Source organism: Phocoena sinus, chromosome 1, assembly GCF_008692025.1.
Source record: "Phocoena sinus isolate mPhoSin1 chromosome 1, mPhoSin1.pri, whole genome shotgun sequence".
NCBI lineage: Eukaryota > Metazoa > Chordata > Mammalia > Artiodactyla > Phocoenidae > Phocoena > Phocoena sinus.
Window position 1 is genome coordinate 119,696,040 of NC_045763.1, and position 21,475 is coordinate 119,717,514.

General features: G+C 38.0%; 1 protein-coding gene across 3 annotated transcripts in view; it reads right to left on the reverse strand.

The window, feature by feature from the left end:
- The window catches only part of SH2D1B (SH2 domain containing 1B), a 35,841-nt gene extending 17,295 nt beyond the window's left edge, over window positions 1-18,546 (reverse strand). For 2 of the 3 annotated variants that reach the window (XM_032610077.1, XM_032610067.1), the window contains exon 1: window positions 15,115-15,334. In XM_032610077.1, coding sequence (XP_032465968.1) covers window positions 15,115-15,263 — 149 coding nt within the window. In that variant the 5' untranslated portion in view covers window positions 15,264-15,334. Of the gene's footprint in view, window positions 1-15,114; window positions 15,335-18,510 lie in introns of those variants that run through there. The other variant, XM_032610059.1, reaches the window with a different exon arrangement.
- Window positions 18,547-21,475: the final 2,929 nt, after the last annotated feature.

Here is a 21,475-nt window from a genome sequence, read left to right on the forward strand (position 1 = left end):
AGGCTATGTTTTAATTCTCTAATAATTCTCTTTTAGAGTGGTTTTACTTTTTTCAATATTCAAGAAAATTTTTATGTTTTTCAAAAAACAGACCTAAAATGAATATAGTCTTAAAATTTGTATCCCTGATTTTCCCCCTGTGCTTTTAAGAGTATGGAATGGGGGATGGGGTGACTTCAGGCTGATTCTCATGGGGAGAGAAGAGGAATGATGGGTAGATGGGGTTTAATCGGTGTATGTATTCCTGTCTTAACAGGTCTCAAGTGGTAATCAATATCACAAGAACCTCACTATCTACATACTACATACCACGATAACCAGCCACATGCCACCTCTGCCACCCAGGCTTTGCTCAAAGACTTGGCAGAGAAAGGCAGCTGAATTGATTCAAGGCACCTAGTGCTTCAGGTAAGGCACCCTGGGGTGGGGCATTCCATCAGGGGGAAAGGAGGGGAACCTTTGGAAAAAGTAGTCCATTACTATCGAAACATACTTATCATACCGATTTTTAATTATCCATTTCCTCATCTGTATTTCATACTCGGGCCAGAATCATGTCTGCTTTGTTCACTCTAGCACCATTGCCAGTCTTACAATACATTCTCAATAACTGTTTGCTGAGTTGCATTGAATTATCTTAATAAGAAATGTGCCAAGTGTGTATGAAAAATCTTACCAAGAGACATAAATGAACAAAATAAAAGGAGGTGGAATGTTTTTGAATGGAAAGACTGACTACTGTGAAAATATGATAAGTGAAACTACTTATCAAATTATATTTTAATTTGTATTTCTACCTCCAACCTGCCCCTGAACTCCAGACTCATTTTTTCTACCTAACATTAACTACTTAACACCTCCTCTTGGATGTTAGATATTTCAAGCTTAACGTGTCCAGAACAGTGTCTCCTACATACGAACAAGTTCTGTACTGAGAGTGCGTTCATAAGTCCAATTTGTTTGTAAGTCCAATTTGTTCGTAAGTCCAACAAAGTTAGCCTAGGTACCCAACTAACACAATCGGCTATACAGTACTGTACTGTAATAAGTTTAAGATACTTTTCACACAAATAACACATAACAATCAAATAAACAAAAAATTTTAATCTTACAGTACAGTACCTTGAAAAGTACAGTAGTACAGTACAATTGCTGGCTTCCAGGGGCTGGCATCGAAAGAACAGGCAAGAAGAGTTACTGACTGGAGGAGGGAGAGGGGGTAGGAGATGGTAGAGCTGAAGGATCGTCAGCAACAGGAGACAGAGGGCAAGCTGCAGTTTCACTCATGCCTGACGTTGATGGCACAGGTTCTGGTTCCTTGCTGGATTCAATTCTATCTACCCTCTTGAAAAAAATGATCCAGTGATGTCTGGGTAGCTCTTTTTTTCTCACCATAGACGACACGGTGGCACTGGATTGCATTCTGAATGGCTGCTGCAGCCTTCGTGTACCATTCTACATTCAGGTCCTATGCCTCAAAAACTAACAGTGCCTCCTCAAATAAAGAAAATTCCCTTGCCATTTTCTGTGTCGTGAATCTCTCCTTAGCAGTACCACCTACATCACCGCTGCTTTTATGCTTGCTACCAGACATCCTGGGCTTGAAATAAAGATACTGTACTACTATACTCTATACAGTACTGTACAGTAAAGTACACAAAAGCACAACCACTTGTAGAGGCTGCACGCATGTGGCAAGGTACACCAGACATGTGAACTAACTTACGTGATTGGACATGCCAACACATGTTTACATCTTTGAAAGTTCACAACTTGAAGGTTCTTATGTAGGGGACTTACTGTACTGGTATATACATGTGCCGGATATTTTCTGTATCTCCAGATCCTCTTTCTAACTTTCCCCACTCTGCTCTGTGCTCTGACCTCTATGGGCTCCCTTGCTCTCAGGCCTCTGATTGGGTTCAGTCAGTGGGAGACACATATATAAAGAGTATACACAGAAATGGATATTAGGATGTTAAACCAAGAAGGATAAAGTAGCTGATTTACTTTGTTATACAGCAGAAATTAACACACCATTGTAAAGCAATTATACTCCAATAAAGATGTTTATAAAAAAGAGTATATACAGAAATGGATATTAGGATGTTAAACCAAGAAGGATAAAATAGAAGATTTGTTGGCTGAATTCATAAATAAAGGCACACTCACCCAGGATTCGGAATTAATGTGCTAGCTCATGCACTGGGGAGTGACATAAACATTCTGCTAGACTGGTTAATTGAAGCATGGATTTAATGATGGCTCACATTCAATGGAGATCAAAATGCCAAAACTTCCCTGGAATTCTATAGAGAAAGGAATATGAAAACTCAGGAAGATGGGAATATTATAATAAATCTATTAATGCAAACTGTCTAGTTATTCCTCACCCCCATTCAAGGTGTCTGAAGGTCAGCACCTTCATGATGAACTAAAAAATAAATTGTGAGGAGAGAACCAGCATCTTTGAAAACTGTATCTCTGTGCTGTAAGCTGGAGTTGACAGTGGGAAATCCTGAAATGGTTGGGTGCCCTGATTTTAGTGGAAATAATGGGATCGAGGAATAGTAGAGGTTAGGTGTTAGCACTCAATGAGAGACAAAGACAGCACAATTATCATAAGCCAGAGGGATGTAACAGTGTAAGAGCAATTTGCTGTACAGGGATCTGTGGTGATGTTTAATTGATTCACTGGATTCCAAAGCATAGAATGATGGACAGCCTAAAGTTCTGTTGGATATAAAGTAAGCAGAGAACTTCTAGGTCTTGTGGCACAACATTGACTTGAGTCACAGAGTAGGGATTCTTGGATGTCTTACCCAATTTACAGATTTAATCCAGTTGACAGACTCAGATCCCTTTTATGGAGAGTGGTGTTGGGTTTCTGGATTCCTTTAAGGAAGGAATGTGACCACACTTCCCCAAGCCTTTTCCAGAACGTACAACATTTACTAGGGGCACTGTGTACTGAGAAAAGGAAAAATACCCAATGTTTTTTAGGGTTATTTGATACTGGCTCTGAACTGACAGTAATTTTTGGAGACTCAAATGTTCCCATGATCCAGCAGTCAGAGGTAGAACTCATGGGAGTCAGGTGATAGAAGAAATCTTGGCCCGAGTCTACTTCAAGTGGATCCAATGGGACCACGGGACCATCCTATGGTTATTTCCCCAGTTCCAGAATGCACTTACAGACTTAGGAATTGTCAAAATCTTTTCATTGGTTCTTTGAATCATAGAATGAGGACTATTGTAGTGGAAAGGACAAAGCAGAAGCTCCTATAACTGGTTTCATCTGCCGAGACAGTAAACTAAAGCAATTTCACATCCCTGGAAGAGATTTCTATACTAAGGGCACCATCAAATCATGAAATGTACGGTGTGTTGATTCCTACCACATTCTCATTTGACTGACCTATTGGCCAGTGCAAGCACCAGATATATCTTGAAGAATGACTATGGATTATTACAACCTTAATCAAAGGTTATTGTATTTTCAACTGCAGTTCAACTGTGCATATTTTTGTGGATAAAATAATCACAGATCTGGCATCTAGATCTAAGAAAAGCTTTGCTGTAGATCAAACAAAATCAACTTATTCAGCTATCTAGCTAAAATTCCTAATAGCAAAGTAGTCAGAACCAGTTGCCTGCATTTGATAAGAATAAGAGTACACAGTCATGGCCTTATCATGCAGATGTGTCAGTTCTCTTTCTGTGGCATAATATAACACAGAAGGACATTGATTATATTAATATCCTATAAAATACGATGTTGGTTCATTTCTGGGTCTGTTTCTATTGATTAATGTTTCTCCTCTTTATGGATTGTAATTCTTGCCTCTATTCATGCTTGGTAAATTTTGTTTTTGTTGTTTTTAGGCTGCACCATGCAACATGTGGGATCTTAGTTCCCCAACCAGGGATCGAACCCTTGCACCCTGCATTGGGAGCATGCAGTCTTAACCACTGGACCATGAGGAAAGTCCCCACACCTGGTAAATTTTGATTCGATGCCAGAAGTAGCAAATTTATCTTTTTTTTTTTTTTTTTGTGGTACGCGGGCCTCTCACTGTTGTGGCCTCTCCCGTTGCGGAGCACAGGCTCCGGACCCACAAGCTCAGCGGCCATGGCTCACGGGCCCAGCCGCTCCGCGGCATGTGGGATCTTCCCGGACCGAGCACGAACCCGTGTCCCCCGCATCGGCAGGCGGACTCTCAACCACTGCGCCACCAGGGAAGCCCCAAATTTATCTTTATGGTGCTGGATATTCTCATTTTCCTATAAAGATTCTTGAACATTTTTCTAGGGTGCAGTTAAGCTACTTGGAAATAGTTCAATCTTTTGGAGACTTGTTTTAAATATTTTTTAGGTGATACAAGAGCAGCCTTTAGTTCAGAGCTAATTCTATCCCACTACTGAGTCAATATGCTTCTGATTATTCTAACTGAGGTCCATGAATTATAAAATTTTCTACTCTGGTGAGAATACAAACTATTTCCAGACCAGCGTGAGCTCCAGAGATTGTTCCTTTGGCTTTTAGGGTGATTTTTTTTACCCAGCCTGGTTATTTACCTCATGCACATGAGCTATTCAACACTAAGCTGAAGATTCAAGGAACCCCTCTGCAGATCCCAGGAGCTCTTTCTTAGTGTATCTTTTCTTCTGTGTTCTCACCCCCATAAACTCTAGGCACCTTGGCCTTCCTGGACTCCTAGCTCTATTTCATCAACTTAGGGAGACATAAAGCTCTACCTTGGTAGACAAGGACATTAATACAGTTGTTATTATCTCAGATGTTCAAGAATCTAGAGAAAAGAGAGCTTGCTAAGTAGAAACATGGATGATATTAAAGAAACACCCAAATTAAACTTCTAGAGATAAAAACTACATTGTATAAAATGAAGAATTCACTGGATGGGATTAGCAGCAAATTTCACATTACAGCAGATAGAAATTAGTGAACTTGAAGACAAAGCAATAGAAACTATCCAAAATGAAAATCAGAGAGAAAAAAAGACTGAAAAAGATAAACAGAGAACCTGTGAAATGTGGAACAACTTTGGGTAGCCTAATATACCTGTAATTAAATTCCCTGAGTGGGAACAAAACTATTTAAAGAAACAACAGACAAAAATTTTCTAAGTTTGATGAAAATTATAAACCCACATGTACAAAAAATTAAATTCACCCCAAACTCAAGAAACACAAGAAAATTACACAAAGGTACATCACAATCAAATTGCCTAAAACCAATGATAAAGAGAAAATCTCAAAATCAATTGAAGAAAAAAAATACATACCTACAGAAGAACAAATATAAGGACAGCAAACTTCTTATCAGAAACGCTGCAAGTCAGGAGACAGTGGAACAAAATCTTAAGCGTATTGAAAGAAAAAATTAACCTAGAAACCTATATCCAGGGAAAATCTTTCAAAAACTGAAGGTGAAAAGAAGACATTTTCAAATACACAAAAGCTGAAATAATTTACACCAGTATATATGCACTACAGGAAATGTTATAGGAAGTCCTTTAGACAGACAGAAAATGGTACCAGGTGAAAATCTGAAACAATGCTAATATTTCTCAACTAGGAGTGACTTTTGGCAATGTCTTGAGATATTTTTAGTCATCACAAGTTGCACAGGGCATTCCCCTCAACAAAGAATTAGCTGGCCCCAAATTTCAATAATGCCAAGGTTGAGAAACCCTGGTACATGCAAAGGAAAGAAGAGTACCAGAAATAGTAATTATGTGGGTAAAGGAAAAAATATTTTTCTTATATTTAAAATCACTTTAAAAGATAATTGATTGCTAAAAATAAAAGTAATAACAATCTACTATAGGGGTAATAAAATATATAGAAATAAAATGGATGACAATAAGAGCACAAAAGCTTGATTAGAGTGTGGGAGAAATGAAAGGATATTATTGTAAGGTTCTTGTATTATAGGTGAAGTGGTATAATATTACTCAAATATAGGTTATAATAAGTTAAACATGAATACTATAAATACTAAATAAACTACCAAAAAACAAAGAATTATAGGTAGCAAGCCTTCAAAAGAGATAATTTGGAAATAATTTAAATATTCAATCAATTCCAAAGTAGGCAGAAAGGGGAAAAGAAGAACAGATGGGACAAATAGAAAATAAATACCAAGATAGTAGATTTAAACACAGTCATATTAATGATCACATTAAATACAAATGGCCTAATCATCCCTATTAAAGGGAAGTTATTGTCAGATTGGATAAAAAAGCAAGACTCAGGGGTATGATTCTTACAAGAGACCTGATATAAAAATGAAAACACAACTAGATTAAAAGTCAATTGATGGGGAAAGTATAATTATTAACACTAATAAAAAGAAAGCTAGCAATATCAACTCAGAGCAATGACTATAACCAGTAATAAAGAAGCGGGGTTTTCAAAAAGATAAAGGGGTCAATTAATCGAGAGGATATAACAATTCTAAATGTTTATGCACCTAAATGTTTGTTTCAAAATACATAAAACATACATGTTTTTCCCAAAAAGATATACAAATGGCCAACAGGTACTTTAAAAGGAACTCAGTATCTCTAATCATCAGGGAAATTGAAATCAGAATCAATGAGATGTCACCTCACATGTGTTAGAATGGCTATCATCAAAAAGACAAGAGATATCAAATATAGGTGAGGATGTGGAGAGAAGGGAACACTTGTGCACTGTTGGTGGGAATGTAAATTGGTGCAACCACTATGGAAAACAGTATGGAGGTTCCTCAAAAAAGTAAAAACTGTGATCCAGTAATCCCACTTCTGAGTATACAGTCAAAGGGAATGAAAACAAGATATCAAAGAGATATCTGTACTCCATGTTCATTGCAACATTACTCACATAAGCCAAGATAAGGAAACAACCCAAGTGTCCATCAACTGAGGAATGGATAAAGAAGATGTGGTATATATAAACAATAGAATATTTTTCAACCATGCTAGACAGAGAAAGATAAATGCTGCATGGTATCACTTAAATGTGGAATCTAGAAAATTTAATCTGTTGATTAACAGACAAGAAACAAAAATTCATACTACCATTTCAGTTGATGCAGAAAAATACTCTCAGCCCTACTAGGAACAGGAGGGCTAAAGATGTAGTTAGTGGGAAAAGATTGAATACTTTTACCCCAAGATCAGAAAATGACAAGGATTTTTTGCACTCATCACTTCTATTCTACATTGTTTTGGAAGTCTTAGCTAGTGCAATAAGGCAAGAAAAAAATGGAACAGAAAAATTGGCATGGAAGAAATAAAATCATCTTTAATTGCAGATGGCATGTAGAAAATCATACAGAGATTCTACAAAAAAAGCCACTGGGCCAATAAATGAGTTTCAGGATACAAGTTCAGTATATGAAAATCAACTGTGTTTCCATTCACTTGCATTGAACAAGTGGAAAGTGAAAATAAAATAATTTAAAATTTTAAATCATTAAAATCTGATATCATTTAAAATAACATCAAGTGTGTGAAATCTTCGGGATAAATTTGACAAAAGATGTACAAGACCTGTGACAAAACATTTCTGAGAGAAATTTTAAAAGATATGAATGAATGAAGAGATTAAACTATGTTCATGGATCAGAAGAATTAATATTACCATGTTAGTTCTCCCCAAATTGATCTCTAGATTCATGCAATCTCAATCTAAATGTCATCAGTCTGTGTGTGTGTTGGTGGGGGGGAGTAGTTGAAAAGCTGAATCTAAAATATGTATGGAAATGCAAAAGGCCTAACATAGCTAAAATAACCCTGAAAAAGTTGGGTGATTTCAACCATCTTATTTCAAGATTTATTATAAAGTGATAGTAATCAACACAATACAGAATTTGCATAAAGACCAAAAAAAAGATCCATGGTGAGAGCTTAGAAATAGATCCCAACTTATATAGTCAATAGTTTTTGTTTTTTACAAAGGCACAAAAGCAATTTATTGGTATAAAGGATAGTCTGTTCAACAATGAGCTGGAACAAATAGGTGACCATATTTAATAAAACACCAACCCCAACCTTACCCCAGATTGCAAAAATTAAATCAGAATAGGCTACACTAAATGTGAAAGTTAAAAGTATACAACTCTAGAAGAAAACAAGGAGAAAATCTTTATGAATTGCATTAAGCAAGGGTTTATTATATACAACACTGAAATCACAATTCATGAAAGAAAAACATCATAAATTTGACTTCATCAAAATCAAGAACTCCTGTTCTTTGAAATATACTGCTAAGACAATGAATAAAACAGTTACAAGTCAATACAGAATGTTTTAAGACTTTTAACTTCTGGCTTTCTCACTGGTCTTGATTGGAGTGTGCATCCATATAACCTTTTGTTGTACTAATTTGTCAATGTGTGTAAAAATGTTAAAATGTTTAGGATATTATCCTGAGGAGAGAGTTGGGCAAACTCTCAAAGATGTAAGCACAAAAATGTTAATCTTCTCAAATTACATTGGGTCCATTGGACCAAACTGGAAATAACCTAAATGTATAGTTTATATATAAATTATGATATATGCAATCAAAATAGTAAGCAATCATGAAAGGATGATGTGTATTGGCTTTCTTTGAAGTGGAAAGATACCCATTATACACTGGAAAAAAAGGGTTGCAGATGATCATATATATAATGAACCATTTATGTACATATATAATATTTGCTTATACATGCATATGAATAGAGAACAGTCTGGAGAGATTAGAAAAGGTGATTTCTGAGTGGTGAGACTGAGATAATTTCTGCTTTCTTTTTTATACCTTTATCAACATTTGATTTTTCTAAAACAACAAAAAAGTTTGAATTTTTTTTTTTCTTTCTGAACTCAAGTCTTTCCAAAGATCTCAGAACCTGAGAGCTGGAAATGACTCTTGGGTTCTCTCTCATTCACTCTTTCTGTTGTTTCCTCCTCAGTGAGGACCTGCCCTAAGTCAGGGCTTGGGTTCTTCTCATCTGCAGCCTTCCTATATATGACTACAGAAAGTCCCTCCTTTGCCTTCATAACTGCAGGTGAATTCCTTGCATCTCCGAATATCTATTCCATTTTGACTCTGCTGATTATAAAGCCAGACCCAGTTCCAACTTCTAACACTCACAACGTCGCCTACACAGACAGTGTTTTGCACATTGGTGTTTTCATGCTCTATCAGGCTGTGAGATCAAGTAACATTTCCTGTCCATGGTTACCATATACGTAGCTTTCTGGTCAGTGCTATATGCTGCTGGGCCAACTCTCCTCTGTGACTTCCTTCCTTTATTTCTAACCTTCTCCATAATATCTTCATTTAGATCTGTGAAAGCATGAAATTTGGCATATTGCCATTCTAACACAACAAAGAAGAGAGGGTAGCTCATTTCTAGGAAGCAGAATGCAAATTCTACATGTTAGGATCTACTGCCAAGCCCTCAAGTCCCCTGCTTGAGCACTTTATAACACAGTTCCAAGGGGACCACATTGAACACATTTCAGTGGAACTGGGGACATTGATAAGAGAGGGAACATAACAACATATTAACAGGTTGACCTTGGACACTTTAGTTAATAAGAAGCTCCATTTCTTTTCCCACAAAATAGAGATATATCACCTATGGAAGATGGCTTTGCAAAAGATAAATGAGGTAACTGATGTAACATGCTTAGCACAATTTTTGACTCATAGAAAGCACCTTCATAGTGGCTCTTGCTGCACAGATGTAGAAAAACAGTCTAATACTTGTGTTGTAGATAATTTTGGCTTTGCTTACTTAGGGTTGTACACTGGAATACGAATTGCTTTATGTGACCTTCTCAGAGGAATCTTTCCTGTACCCAACCTAAAGAAGACTCTTTGTCCCTCCCTGTAATACCCCTCTGTTTTGTTTTCACTATATTGTCTCCTCTCACTGGAATGTCATTTCATGAAGGCAGGACTAGTGCCTGTACTGTTTATCACTGTCTCACCAATGCATAGGAACATGCCTGGAACATAATAGGCGCTCAGTGTGTGCTTGCTGAATGAGTGAATGAAGCTTCTAGTCATCCTCCAAGTCCCAGCTCCCATGTAGGCTCTCTACTCCTTGATGAATGAATCACTCCTTGCTCTCAGTCATCAGTTATCACACACGTCACAGGGTCCTTTTACTTCTTTATTTTCCCCACTAGACTCTGAGCTGTGTTGAAGGCATCAACTGAGTGTCTACCATAGTGCTTGACATGGGAGACTTTAAATAAGTGTTGAACAATAACAACTGAATGGTCTGTCTGATCTTTGTGACAACAAAATTTCACAAGAATTATGAAAAAGGCCGTTTTGATGGGGACCATTTGATCTGAGCCTTAAGCCTGAGGGTGCCTGAAATTTTGTTTGCCTTTCAGTGACATGGGCAGGGAAGAGAGTGAGCCCCGATCAAGTGCAGGTGTTTAACAAATATTTATTTCTGCCTCTCCATTTGATTAGTTATTATTATTTGTATTACATTTCTCAATGAATTTTGCTTTGAATGAATATATAAGCTAACATGATGTATCACAGAGCAGTTGAGCATAAATGTCAATTTTTAAAGAGAATCCCAGTGTTGACTATCTACCCTGAAATCTTGACCAAGGTCTCTCCTGTCTCTACCACATCTCCTGCAACTTCTTCTAATCTCCATTCGCACTGCCTGCCCCACTGTAGCTAGTCCCTCACCATCTCCCATCTGCATTGCCATCATCATGTGCCAGCTTCAGTACACTCTCCTTATTAGACTGGAGTTCCTAAAACTCAGCACTAATCTTGTCATTTCCCTGCTTAGAAACCATCCATGTCTCCCCATTAGCTACAGAGTCATTCTTTTAAGACCCCATAATATTACCCCAAACTGACTTTTCCAAAAGTTGGTTTCCAAACTACCTTTCCAGAACCCTGTATGATTCTTATGTGTTTTAAAATATCCTATTTCTAGACCTATGTTCCTGCCTTTTCCCCAACCTACAACGCCTTCCATCCCATTTCTGTGTAACCAAATCTTATCCACTCTTTTAAATCCCAGCTCAAATACCACCTCCTCTAAGAAAACTTTCCTGCTCATCTCCTCTGTCCTTGAATTTGTATAATATTATCTTACCCTTACTTTATTTATTTACATGTTGAAAAAAATTGCAAGTCCCCTATTGGAATCCCCTTAGAATCTCCCTAGGCCTTAGCACAGTGTTCGAATAGGTAGTAGGGATTCACTACATTTTTATAAACATTTTTTTAAATTACCAAAGTAATGCATTCACGTAAGCATTTAAAGTGTGCAAAAGTTATCAAATAAAAAGAATGAATCCACAACATTTTTTTCCTATTTATTCCTCCTAAATTCCCCAGCTGTAACCACTATTATAAATTTTATATAACTTTCAAAAATTGTTTATGAATATACAAGGATATAGGCATACTTTTTTTTTTTTTTTTTACACAGATGGGATCATACTTTGCATCTTGCCTTTTTCACACAACAATAGATCTTGGAGTATTTTTCATACCATATATAGATTTACTCAATCTTGTTAATGTCAATTTGCACATACGTATGCAGTAATAACTATAAGATACGTTTTTATTAATGAAATTTTGAGTCAAAGGTTATACCTGTGCATTTTATGTTTTGACCACATTTCTATTCAAAGAGGCTGTATTTAGCATGTGCAAGCACTTCTGCTTCCCAGCAGTTGAATTTCCCCTGGGTATTTTCATAGTTTTAATTCTAAACCCTTGAAGAGGTAAAAATGGTATCACATTATTCTTTTTTTTATATAAATAAATGTATTTATTTATTTATGGCTCTGTTAGGTCTTTGTTGCTGTGCGCAGGCTTTCTCTAGTTGTGATGAGCAGGGGTTACTTTTCGTCACTGTGCGCAGGCTTCTCATTGTCGTGGCTTCTCTTGTTGCGGAGCATGGGCTCTAGGTGCACAGGCTTCAGTGTTTGTGGCACTTGGGCTCTGTAGTTGTGGCTCGTGGGCTCTAGGAGCACAGGTTCAGTAGTTAAGGCGCATGGGCTTAGTTGCTCCACGGCATGTGGGATCTTCCCGGACCAGGGCTCGAACCCCAGTCTCCTGCGTTGGCAGGCGGTTTCTTAACCACTGCGCCACCAGGGAAGCCCACATTATTCTTTTAATTTGTGTTTTTTTAGTTATGAGTGAGATCTAGCATTTTTTTATCTTTCTTTTTCACATTCCATTTCAGAGAATCTCCTCCTCTTGCATTTTATCTAGTTTTCTATTGTTTTTTAAAAGCTTCATTATATGTTAATGAAGTTTTGATTTTTTCTGTTTGTTTGTCAATACGTTTTTTTAACAACAGTTTTTTGTTATAATGGTCATATTTAGCAATCTTTTCTTGGTTTCTGTGTTTTATATCTTGTTAGGAAGTCTTTCTCAATTCCAGGAATATTTTTTAATAGTTCACGTTTTCTTCTAGTACACACAGTTTCATTTAGAAAAATAAGTTCTGTATTAGAACCAATTTGAATTAATTTTACTTCAAGAAGTAAGATAGGGATTCAGGTTTATTTTTTTCTAAGTGACCAGCCAAGTGTCCCAACACAATTATCGCTCATCTTTTCCTCATTGATTTGAAATGCTCTTTTACACATATGCTAAATTCCATACGTATTTGGATTCATTTCTACCAGATTCTATATTCAATTCCATTGATCTCTCAGTACGAAACTCTTTTAATTACTGTAGTAGTTACTGCAGTCTTATAATGTATTTTAATATTTGGTATTAGTCCCCCCCCCCTTTTTTTTTTGGCGGTACGCGGGCCTCTCACTGCTGTGGCCTCTCCCGTTGCGGATCACAGCCTCCGGACGCGCAGGCTCAGCGGCCATGGCTCACGGGCCCAGCCGCTCCACGGCATGTGGGATCTTCCCAGACCGGGGCACGAGCCTGTGTCCCCTGCATCGGCAGGTGGATGCTCAACCACTGCGCCACCAGGGAAGCCTCCCCTTTTTTTAATTAAATATTTTATGGCTCTCTGACAGGTTCCTTGTGTTTCATTTCCCGCCTGGATAAACTTTACTATCTTTGAAGAAAAAATTTTAAATTCTGTTGATTTTTCACTGGAAACATACTGAATTTATGATTAATTATGGTGAACTGATATGCTTCCAAACTGAATCCTTCCCTTCGCTAAAGTCTTCTAGTAAGCTCCCCAGGAGCTGTTTAATTTTGTACATTTCATATTACATTTATCCCTGGGTATTATTAATTTTTTGCTGTTGTAAATGAGATGTGTTATTATATTTACTTACTGGCTATTGTTTCTGTATGAAAAAGCTATTGATTTTTTAGATTTCAATAATATAAGCAGATATCCTTATTGGATTTTCTTAGTTTTTAGTAGTTTTTCTTTTCAGTTAAATCTATATTTCACAGGTATAAAGTCAGGTCAGCTGCAAATAATAATAATTTTGCATCTTTGTTTTCAATTTTTACCTGTATTTCCTTTGACTAATTACACTTGCTAACATCTCCTGGAAAATGTTACATAGTAGTGCTTATAATGAACATCTTTGGCTCATTCATGATTTGGGGGGTACCTCTTCTAGTGCTTCATCTGGCCTTTGTTTAAGGAAGCACCTCTCTAGTTCTACATGGTTAAGAGTATGTAAGTGTGTGTATGCATATGCACACATGAGTGTGTGTTTAATTGAGGGGTTGATGCTGAATTTTATCTAATACCTTTTAAGCAAATTTGAATCAGCTATGCAGTTTGTAACCTCTGACTTATTAATATGTAATTAAACTAATAATTTTCCTATCAGGGAACCATCCTTGATTTCTTGGATTGGACCATACTTGAGCATAGTGTATTTTCTCCATTAATGTTTTACTGGCTTCCATTTTGTTCGTAGTTTATTGAAAATTGATAGTAAATGAAATTGAAATTGGTCTGTAGTTTTCTTGTGTCTGTGTGTGTCTTTTTTCTAGAAAAAAAAAGTTTTACCTTCATACACAGAAATTGAAAAAAATCAGTAAGAAGACGAACAACTCAAGCTAAAAATGGGTAAAGGATATGATTATGGAATTCTCAAAAGAGGAATTAACAATGGCTAAAAATATATGAAAACACCCTCAACCTCACCTGTGACTTGAAAATTCAAACTGCTAACACCTTAAGGCTGCCTTTCTTATATCTGTATTCCCGATATCATATAGAGAAAGAAATATATCCCTGTCTATTCTGTTAGTAATGACAATCTCTTTTGTCCTTATAGCTCCCGAATTCTAAGAAGCCCTGAAGCGCATCCATGGAGATACTTGGATTTTAATTTCTATAACAGGTAAAGAAAAATTTCAGTGGTCTCCACAAAAACAAGAATCTTTAAAGACAGTAGATTTCCCCTGATATCTGTTCAGGATTGCTTTCTAAACTGGGCTAAACAAGTTCCTTCAGCAGTGTAGCTCTGATGCTCTGACTTGGACCTGCATACAGAACTCAGCCCCTTTGGAACCACCAGATGAATTGTTACACAACCAAGTTGTTTGAGAAATCCCAGGTCTCTGTTTCTTCATCTATAAAATGGTGGCTTGTCTTGATAGGCTAAAAGCAGGATGAAAGGAGATGATGTACGCTGAAGCTTTTACAAATCCAACGAAATTTGAAATATTATTAGTATTTTAAGAATCACAAGTGGAGCCAGCAGAATCCATGTAAAAAGTTGGCCTCTCAGATAAAAATTTTATAAAGGGCACCTAGTCTTTTCCATACCAAATAAATCAACCTCTATAGGAGAGGACCTTTCTCACATGGCTACCTTCTCTGCCTCCCCGCTCCACTCCCATGCTGCCTGCACTCTTCTCCTCACCCCCACCCCCATTTCTGCTGCTTCACAGAGTGTGCTCATTGCTTGTATGGCATTTGCACCAGGGAGAGAAGGGCAGGTGGAGGAGCTTGGACAGACACGTTCCTTCCATCCCCTCCTGGCAGTCTAACTATTTCTCATTCTGCTCACTGGGGCTGCGAAGTCAGTGAAGTAGAATTTCTTTTCTACTTGGTTATCAGTCCTACACTTAGCGTAAGGTTCCATATGTGTGGAAGATGAGGCTACTCACGAGACACAGAGGCACAGGACTCCGGGCATAGACTCACTGTCTCTTAACAGAAAGTTGCCGTCCACCCCTTCCTTGAGCAGCAAGGTCTCACAGTCTCGCTTGGACAGAGGGCCGTGGTAATAAGGCAGATCCACGGTGAGCGCTCTCATATTCCAAGTTCAGAGACAACTCTGAGGAGAGAAGAGGAAGCAGTTGGCCTAATGAAGCCTGTGGAAATACCTCTTCCTTCTCTGACTTGTGGGAGTGAGATGAGGTTACTTGTGGGACTCAGATAGTTTCACAAGATTCAGGAAATGTGAGAGGTGGGGTAGTGAAGTGACCAAGACTTTTCAGCCTGTAAATAGACCAAGTATGACTCATAGAAGTGGGTTAAAGTGCATTTGGGTACACACTGGAATCAATGATATTTATGGCTCGAGCTCAATGCCAAAGACAAGCCCCCCAGAACTGGGTTGCAGCCTTGTATATCACCCTAAATCACCAGTTTTTACCTTCTCTGGCTCATTGCATCCCTTCCGGGGATCACATCACTGATTTTGGCTGAAATGGATGCCCATTTTCTGCTGAAGCTGCCTATGATTATGCTATGCTTAGCTCAGAACAGGTGCTCACAAACCGTTCAGATGCTGAATGAATCCAAATATGTCCAGACTCAATGGAACAATTGAGAAGGTAAGATGGGTCTATGGGTCAAATGACATGAAAAATGTAAGACAGCAATGGGAATAGAAAGCAACTGGATGCTGTGGGGGGAGGATGGCTGGGGGAGAATATAACCTGGCTAAGGCTCCTAGCCACTGGTGAACAAATGCCATTTTTAACATCTTGAAGCATTGTGCCTTTTGGGGAAGGAGCTGGTCCATGTGCAAGGGATATCTGGATATGCAAAATTAGTGCAGGGATACGTCTCCAGGTGGAAGAAAAGAATATATTAGGCTTGGGTTTGAAGAGTCTCAGGTCCTTTGAAGTTTGCATCCTGCAGGACAGCAGTGATGACCAAGGAAAGTCTATCTAGCCTGGGACACTTAGCCCCCTTTAGACAACCTGGTGTTGATGAGAAAAATCTCTCTTTTTCTGCTGAGCCTTTTCTACCTTGGTCAACTGATGATATGCTTGGAAAAGATGGTTTCTGTTATCTGAGAATCAAAATTAGTCTTGAGAGTAATTTCTGCGGCCTTTTATCCCCAGCTTTTTTGAGATACAATTGACATATAATATTGTGTAAGTTTAAGGTGTGCAACGTGTTAATTTGGTACATTGCAAATGATAACTACCATAGCATTAGCTAATACTGCCATCTTGTCACATGCTTACCATTTCTTTACTGTTGTGAGGACATATAAGATCTACTCTTGTATCAACTTTCAAGTATATAATACAGTATTATCAATATTAATTGTAATCACCATGCTGTACATCAGATTCCCAAAACTTATTCATCATATAACTGGAAGTTTGTACCCTTTGACCAATATCTCCCCATTTCCTCCAAGGCTTTTTGAGCAACTAAACCATCCTACATAGTGTTGTTTTATGTTCAAATAAATCTTTATTTACAAAAAGAGACACTGGCATGATTTGGTCTCCAGCTATAGTTTGTCAATCCTTGATTTAGAGTAGTAAAATTTTCAACTGAGTACATGACTGCCTAGCTAAAGGCTATTTTTCCTATCTGTGACCATGTGACTAAATTTAGTGTCAATATAGATTAGCATCCTACATAGTATTACTTAATTAGCTATAATTAATTAATTTCAGATAGAAGCCATGTAAACATATCTATAATCCAACGTTTTCAATTGAATTACGTTTACTTAACTTTAACAATTACCATCACACAATGTCAATTAGTATGAACTATATGTAAATTTCTCTCCCTATTCACCTGCCTTATCCAAATATCTATAGGAATTTGTACATATCTCAAGTACCTATCTATAAAAATAGAACCGTGTGCTCAGGACACATCCTTACTTCCCTTAATTCCTTCTTAACTCAGATGATTATTTTATCTTACTGCTTTGCTTACCAGCTGTCTACCCACTCTTGGGGATTTGTCTTACATTGAACTTTCCTGTAGCAGATTTTTGTTCTTCCTTGGAAGTCCCACTGCCCTGCTCTTGGTTTAATGTAGTGTAATGGAGTGACACTAACTGAGGAGCTTGTATCAGGGAGATGTGCTTTCAAACTCCAGTTTCTCTTGTGTGAACTCAGGCCATTTGGTGTATAATTTTTTTTGAGAATTATGGCAGTTGAGGAGAGAACTTTTACTCATGAAATAGGAAATTGGGTACTGAGCTTGGTGTGAGGATATTTTGGGGCATAACAGAGGAAATAATTGGATATACACTCAAGGTCTTTATCATCACAGGGGCTTTCATGCCTTTTTTTCCTGTTTCAAAACCCAGTTCCTTCATCCTCACTCATCATAAGAGAAATGAAAATTAAATCCATACTGAGGTAACATCTTTCACCAGTCATTTTTCCCAAGAAGATATACTAATGGACAACAAGTACATGAACAGGTTCTCACAATCATTAATTACTAGGGTAATGGAAATCAAAATCACAATGAGAAGTCATCTCACACATGTTAGAATGTCCATGATCAAAAAGACAAGAGATAGCAAGTGTTGGTGAGGATGTGGAGAGAAGTGAACACTTGTGCACTGTTGGTGGGAATGCAAATTGGTACTAGCACTGTGGAAAACAGTATGGAAGTTCTTCAAAAAATTAAAAATAGAACTACCATATGATCCAGTAATTCCACTTCTGGGCATATATCTGAAGGAAACTAAATCACTATGTTGAAGAGACATTTGCACCCCCATGTTCAATGCAACATTATTTACAATAGCCTAGACATGAAAACAACGTAAGTGCCCATCAACGTAATAATGGATAAAGAAGATGTGGTAAAAATATATACAATGGAATACTATTCAGTCATTAAAAAAGAAGGAAATCCTGCCATTTACAACAACAAGGATGGGCCTTGGAAGCATTATAGTAAGTGAAATAAGTCAGACAAAGACAAATACTATATGTAGTAATTTGTTACAGCAGCAATAGAAAACTAATACACCTAACAAATCTGGTTCCCTCAGGAAGAAAATCCAGATTTCTCTCATGGAGGATGAAGCAGCTTCCCTTAACTTTTCTCTCCTCACTCATCTGTAGTTACATTGAAGAGTAGGATCCTGTTTACTATGAATCAGCCCAGCAACAAAGCCTTGTTGCAGGAAAAGCATTTTAACTTCCTTTTCTCTCATACTGCTCCACGAACAGTCAAGCCTGTTCATCTAAATCAAACTGCATGAAAAAAAAGTTACCTAATGTTTACTTGCCAAATGAACAAATTTCCTAATCACATCTTCTCCTAAAATTCATACTTACCAAGTTTACCTTTTATATGTGATTGGAGTGTCTCAGCTGCTTTTGAGATTTTTGTTTGCATTCTTCAGGGTTTTCTTTTTTCATTCATGCTGGACATGAATTTTCAGAGGACACTATCCAACCCAGTGTACTTTCCTACTCCCCTCTTCTTCCACCTCCTCTTCCTCTTCTAATACCTCAGAGTGGTTTATGAGATGAGCACCATCTAAATACGAACTGTAGAAATGAGCTCCAAGGCCCCCAGAGAAACTATAGAGCAGAGAAAGGATTTATCTCAGTGATAAAACTCACCTACAGATCCTGGCTGAAGATTAAATGACCTCAGATGAATTATTTGCTTTTTCCTTTTGTTTACTTCTGAGTATTTCAATTTTTAAATAAAGTGATACATGTAAAACTATTTTCCATTATACAAAATAGTTGAAGCAGTAAGACAGATACATTATCTGTTTTCACCTCTTAGATGTCATAGGTATGCTCATATTAATTTAACACTAAGTTATTATTTTCAATATTCAATACAATTATAACACAGCTTTTAAAATTTTATTTGATGAATGATAAGGAGAAAATGAGAGATAGTCAATCTGTGGTAGAGGGACTTTAGGAAAGCTGATAGTTCAAGATATGAGGAAATCAGAAAATAGGGGGAATTCAACATTGTAGTGACATCTACACACTGTTAGTAGATGAGTAACATCTACCACATTAAAAAAAACAGATTAATTAAGATAGTATCTAAACTAATTTAACAATTCAATGCCCTGTGTCAGTGTATCTCTTAGGATCCTTTTTGCTGCAAAAATGAGTCCCAACTCAAATAGCTTAAACAGGGATGAAATTCATCTTCCATCCCACTGGAAGTCCAGAGGAGGCATGGGTTCCTAGGCCAATTGGTAAAGCAGCTCAGTGCCACTGTTGAGGACCCAGATTTTTTCTCTCTTTCCAGTTTGGCCTTCTCAGCAGGCAGCCTGGCTCTTGTGGTCCCAGGATGATTGTCAAAGGTCCAAGTATTCCATCCACACACCTTGTGCAGGTAATTGATCCTTCTGGCATCCCCAGGACCCCTGGGAAATGCTCTGAGAAGGTCAGGGAGTGCTGAGAAAAGGACACACCCATTCCTAGCACACGCACACACACATACACACACACACACGCCCCACTGTCCACATAGGTGCTCTGGCCTCTCTCACTTCTTTTTCAGGTCAGGGCAGTGGCAGGTACTTACTGCCCAGTGATGTAAATTCTCCTGGGACAAGTGCCCCTTCTCCCTGTGATCCTGGACATCTTAGGAACTTGGCACATCCAGGTACTGTGCTATTCTAAAATATAGTGACTACATAGAAAATTTGAAGATCAGTAAGGCCTACAGATCAGGAGACCATTGCCATGGAAAAAACACCTTTTTTCTCACAGTTCCCAAGAGGAGGGGGCACATGGGAAAACATAGGTCACAGGCACAAGAGCAGAGAGGGTGGGGGGGAACTGAGGTCATAGCCTCTATTGTGGTTTCCCTGGGGAGGAATAGGTGAGGCAGGGTAAGCAGGTCTAGAATTGGCTAGTTTGTTTATTTCTTCTAAGAAGTCTCTATTACTTGTCAGGTGCAAGTCCCACAATCCTTCATTCCAAATAAAACTAATTTTATCTGCATCTCCTCTAACTTACATTCCTTAGATCACAGGTCTTTTTTGCCTACACAGTATACAGAGAAGAGAAAGTGCATGTGTGTGTGTGTGTGTGTGTGTGTGTGTGTGTGTGTGTGTGTGTGTGTGTGTGGTGTATGTTGGTGCTTTCTAACTGAGAGATAGTTTATTATCTAGTTGAATAACTGTTAGGTGAGAAATAGAATCTCAAACGGTAACCATGGATTACACTTGATATTAAAAACAAATGTCTTGGCAGTTTTAAGAACTGCTTTATGATTTAACTATCTCCGTTAGTAGTTAGACCATAGTTCTAAAGAGTTGAAAAGGATGAGCTAATTTTCTATCTAAGCTAATTAGCTTTATGCTCTTCTTTGGCCACATAACTTGAATTCAGTGAAATGTTTTGCTGGTCCATTTCTTTACTGGTATAGAGAATGTCAACTGAAAAAAAAACGCAAAATGTAAGAGCAGTGAGTTTCAGTTTTATACGAGGACCTTACTGAGGACTAGAACCTGGGAGGCAGCCTCTCAGATAGCTATGAGGAACTGCTCTGAAGAGGTGGGAGAGGAGCCAGGATATATATGATTTTTGGGGGGTGGGGTGGGGTCTGGGAAATACATGTAGTCAAGCATAAAACTATTAATGCTAATCATAAAGAGCAGATATCTCAACTTAATGATTTTAGTGCTTTTTCTATGTATAGGAAGATGCAAGAATCTGGGGTCAGTGAAATTCTCCGCTAGACATGCATCTTAACTATCTAGGGCCCCTTGTATCCAAAAGCACAGAATGCTTCCTGTTTCTAGAATTGGCTAGTTTGAATCATTTCAGTGGACTCTGGAGCATAGGAGTTGTTCCTAGTTGCCTGGTACCTCACCCTGGGTGGTTAGGACTGGTGGATAGTGGCTGGGAGTGTGAGATAATGGAGATGGTTAGGAGTATGGGCTCTGGATTGGTTGTCTTTGCATTTGAAAAGAGATGCGAGCTGTTTAGTATCTCTAGGAATTGGCTAGCTCTGGTCAGGGCGGTCCCTCCAGAGGCTCAGCAAACCAGTGTGACTAACTCGAGGCAGTGAGTGCTCAGCAGGGTTAGTCCTGAGAGGTTTTCTGGACACAAGACCATTGGTTCAATAAATTTAATTAATTAATGTCCACCCAAAGGCACTAATAGCAGAGGTCTAAGGGGTTTCTCCCAAGTATAAAATGTTTTTCTTGGGGACTTCAGAGACGATACAGCTGCCTGATTGGCTAATGTAGGAATAACTCCAGTGGTGTACAACACAGCTTGCAGTGGACCCCTCCCCAGCACTCGAAATTTA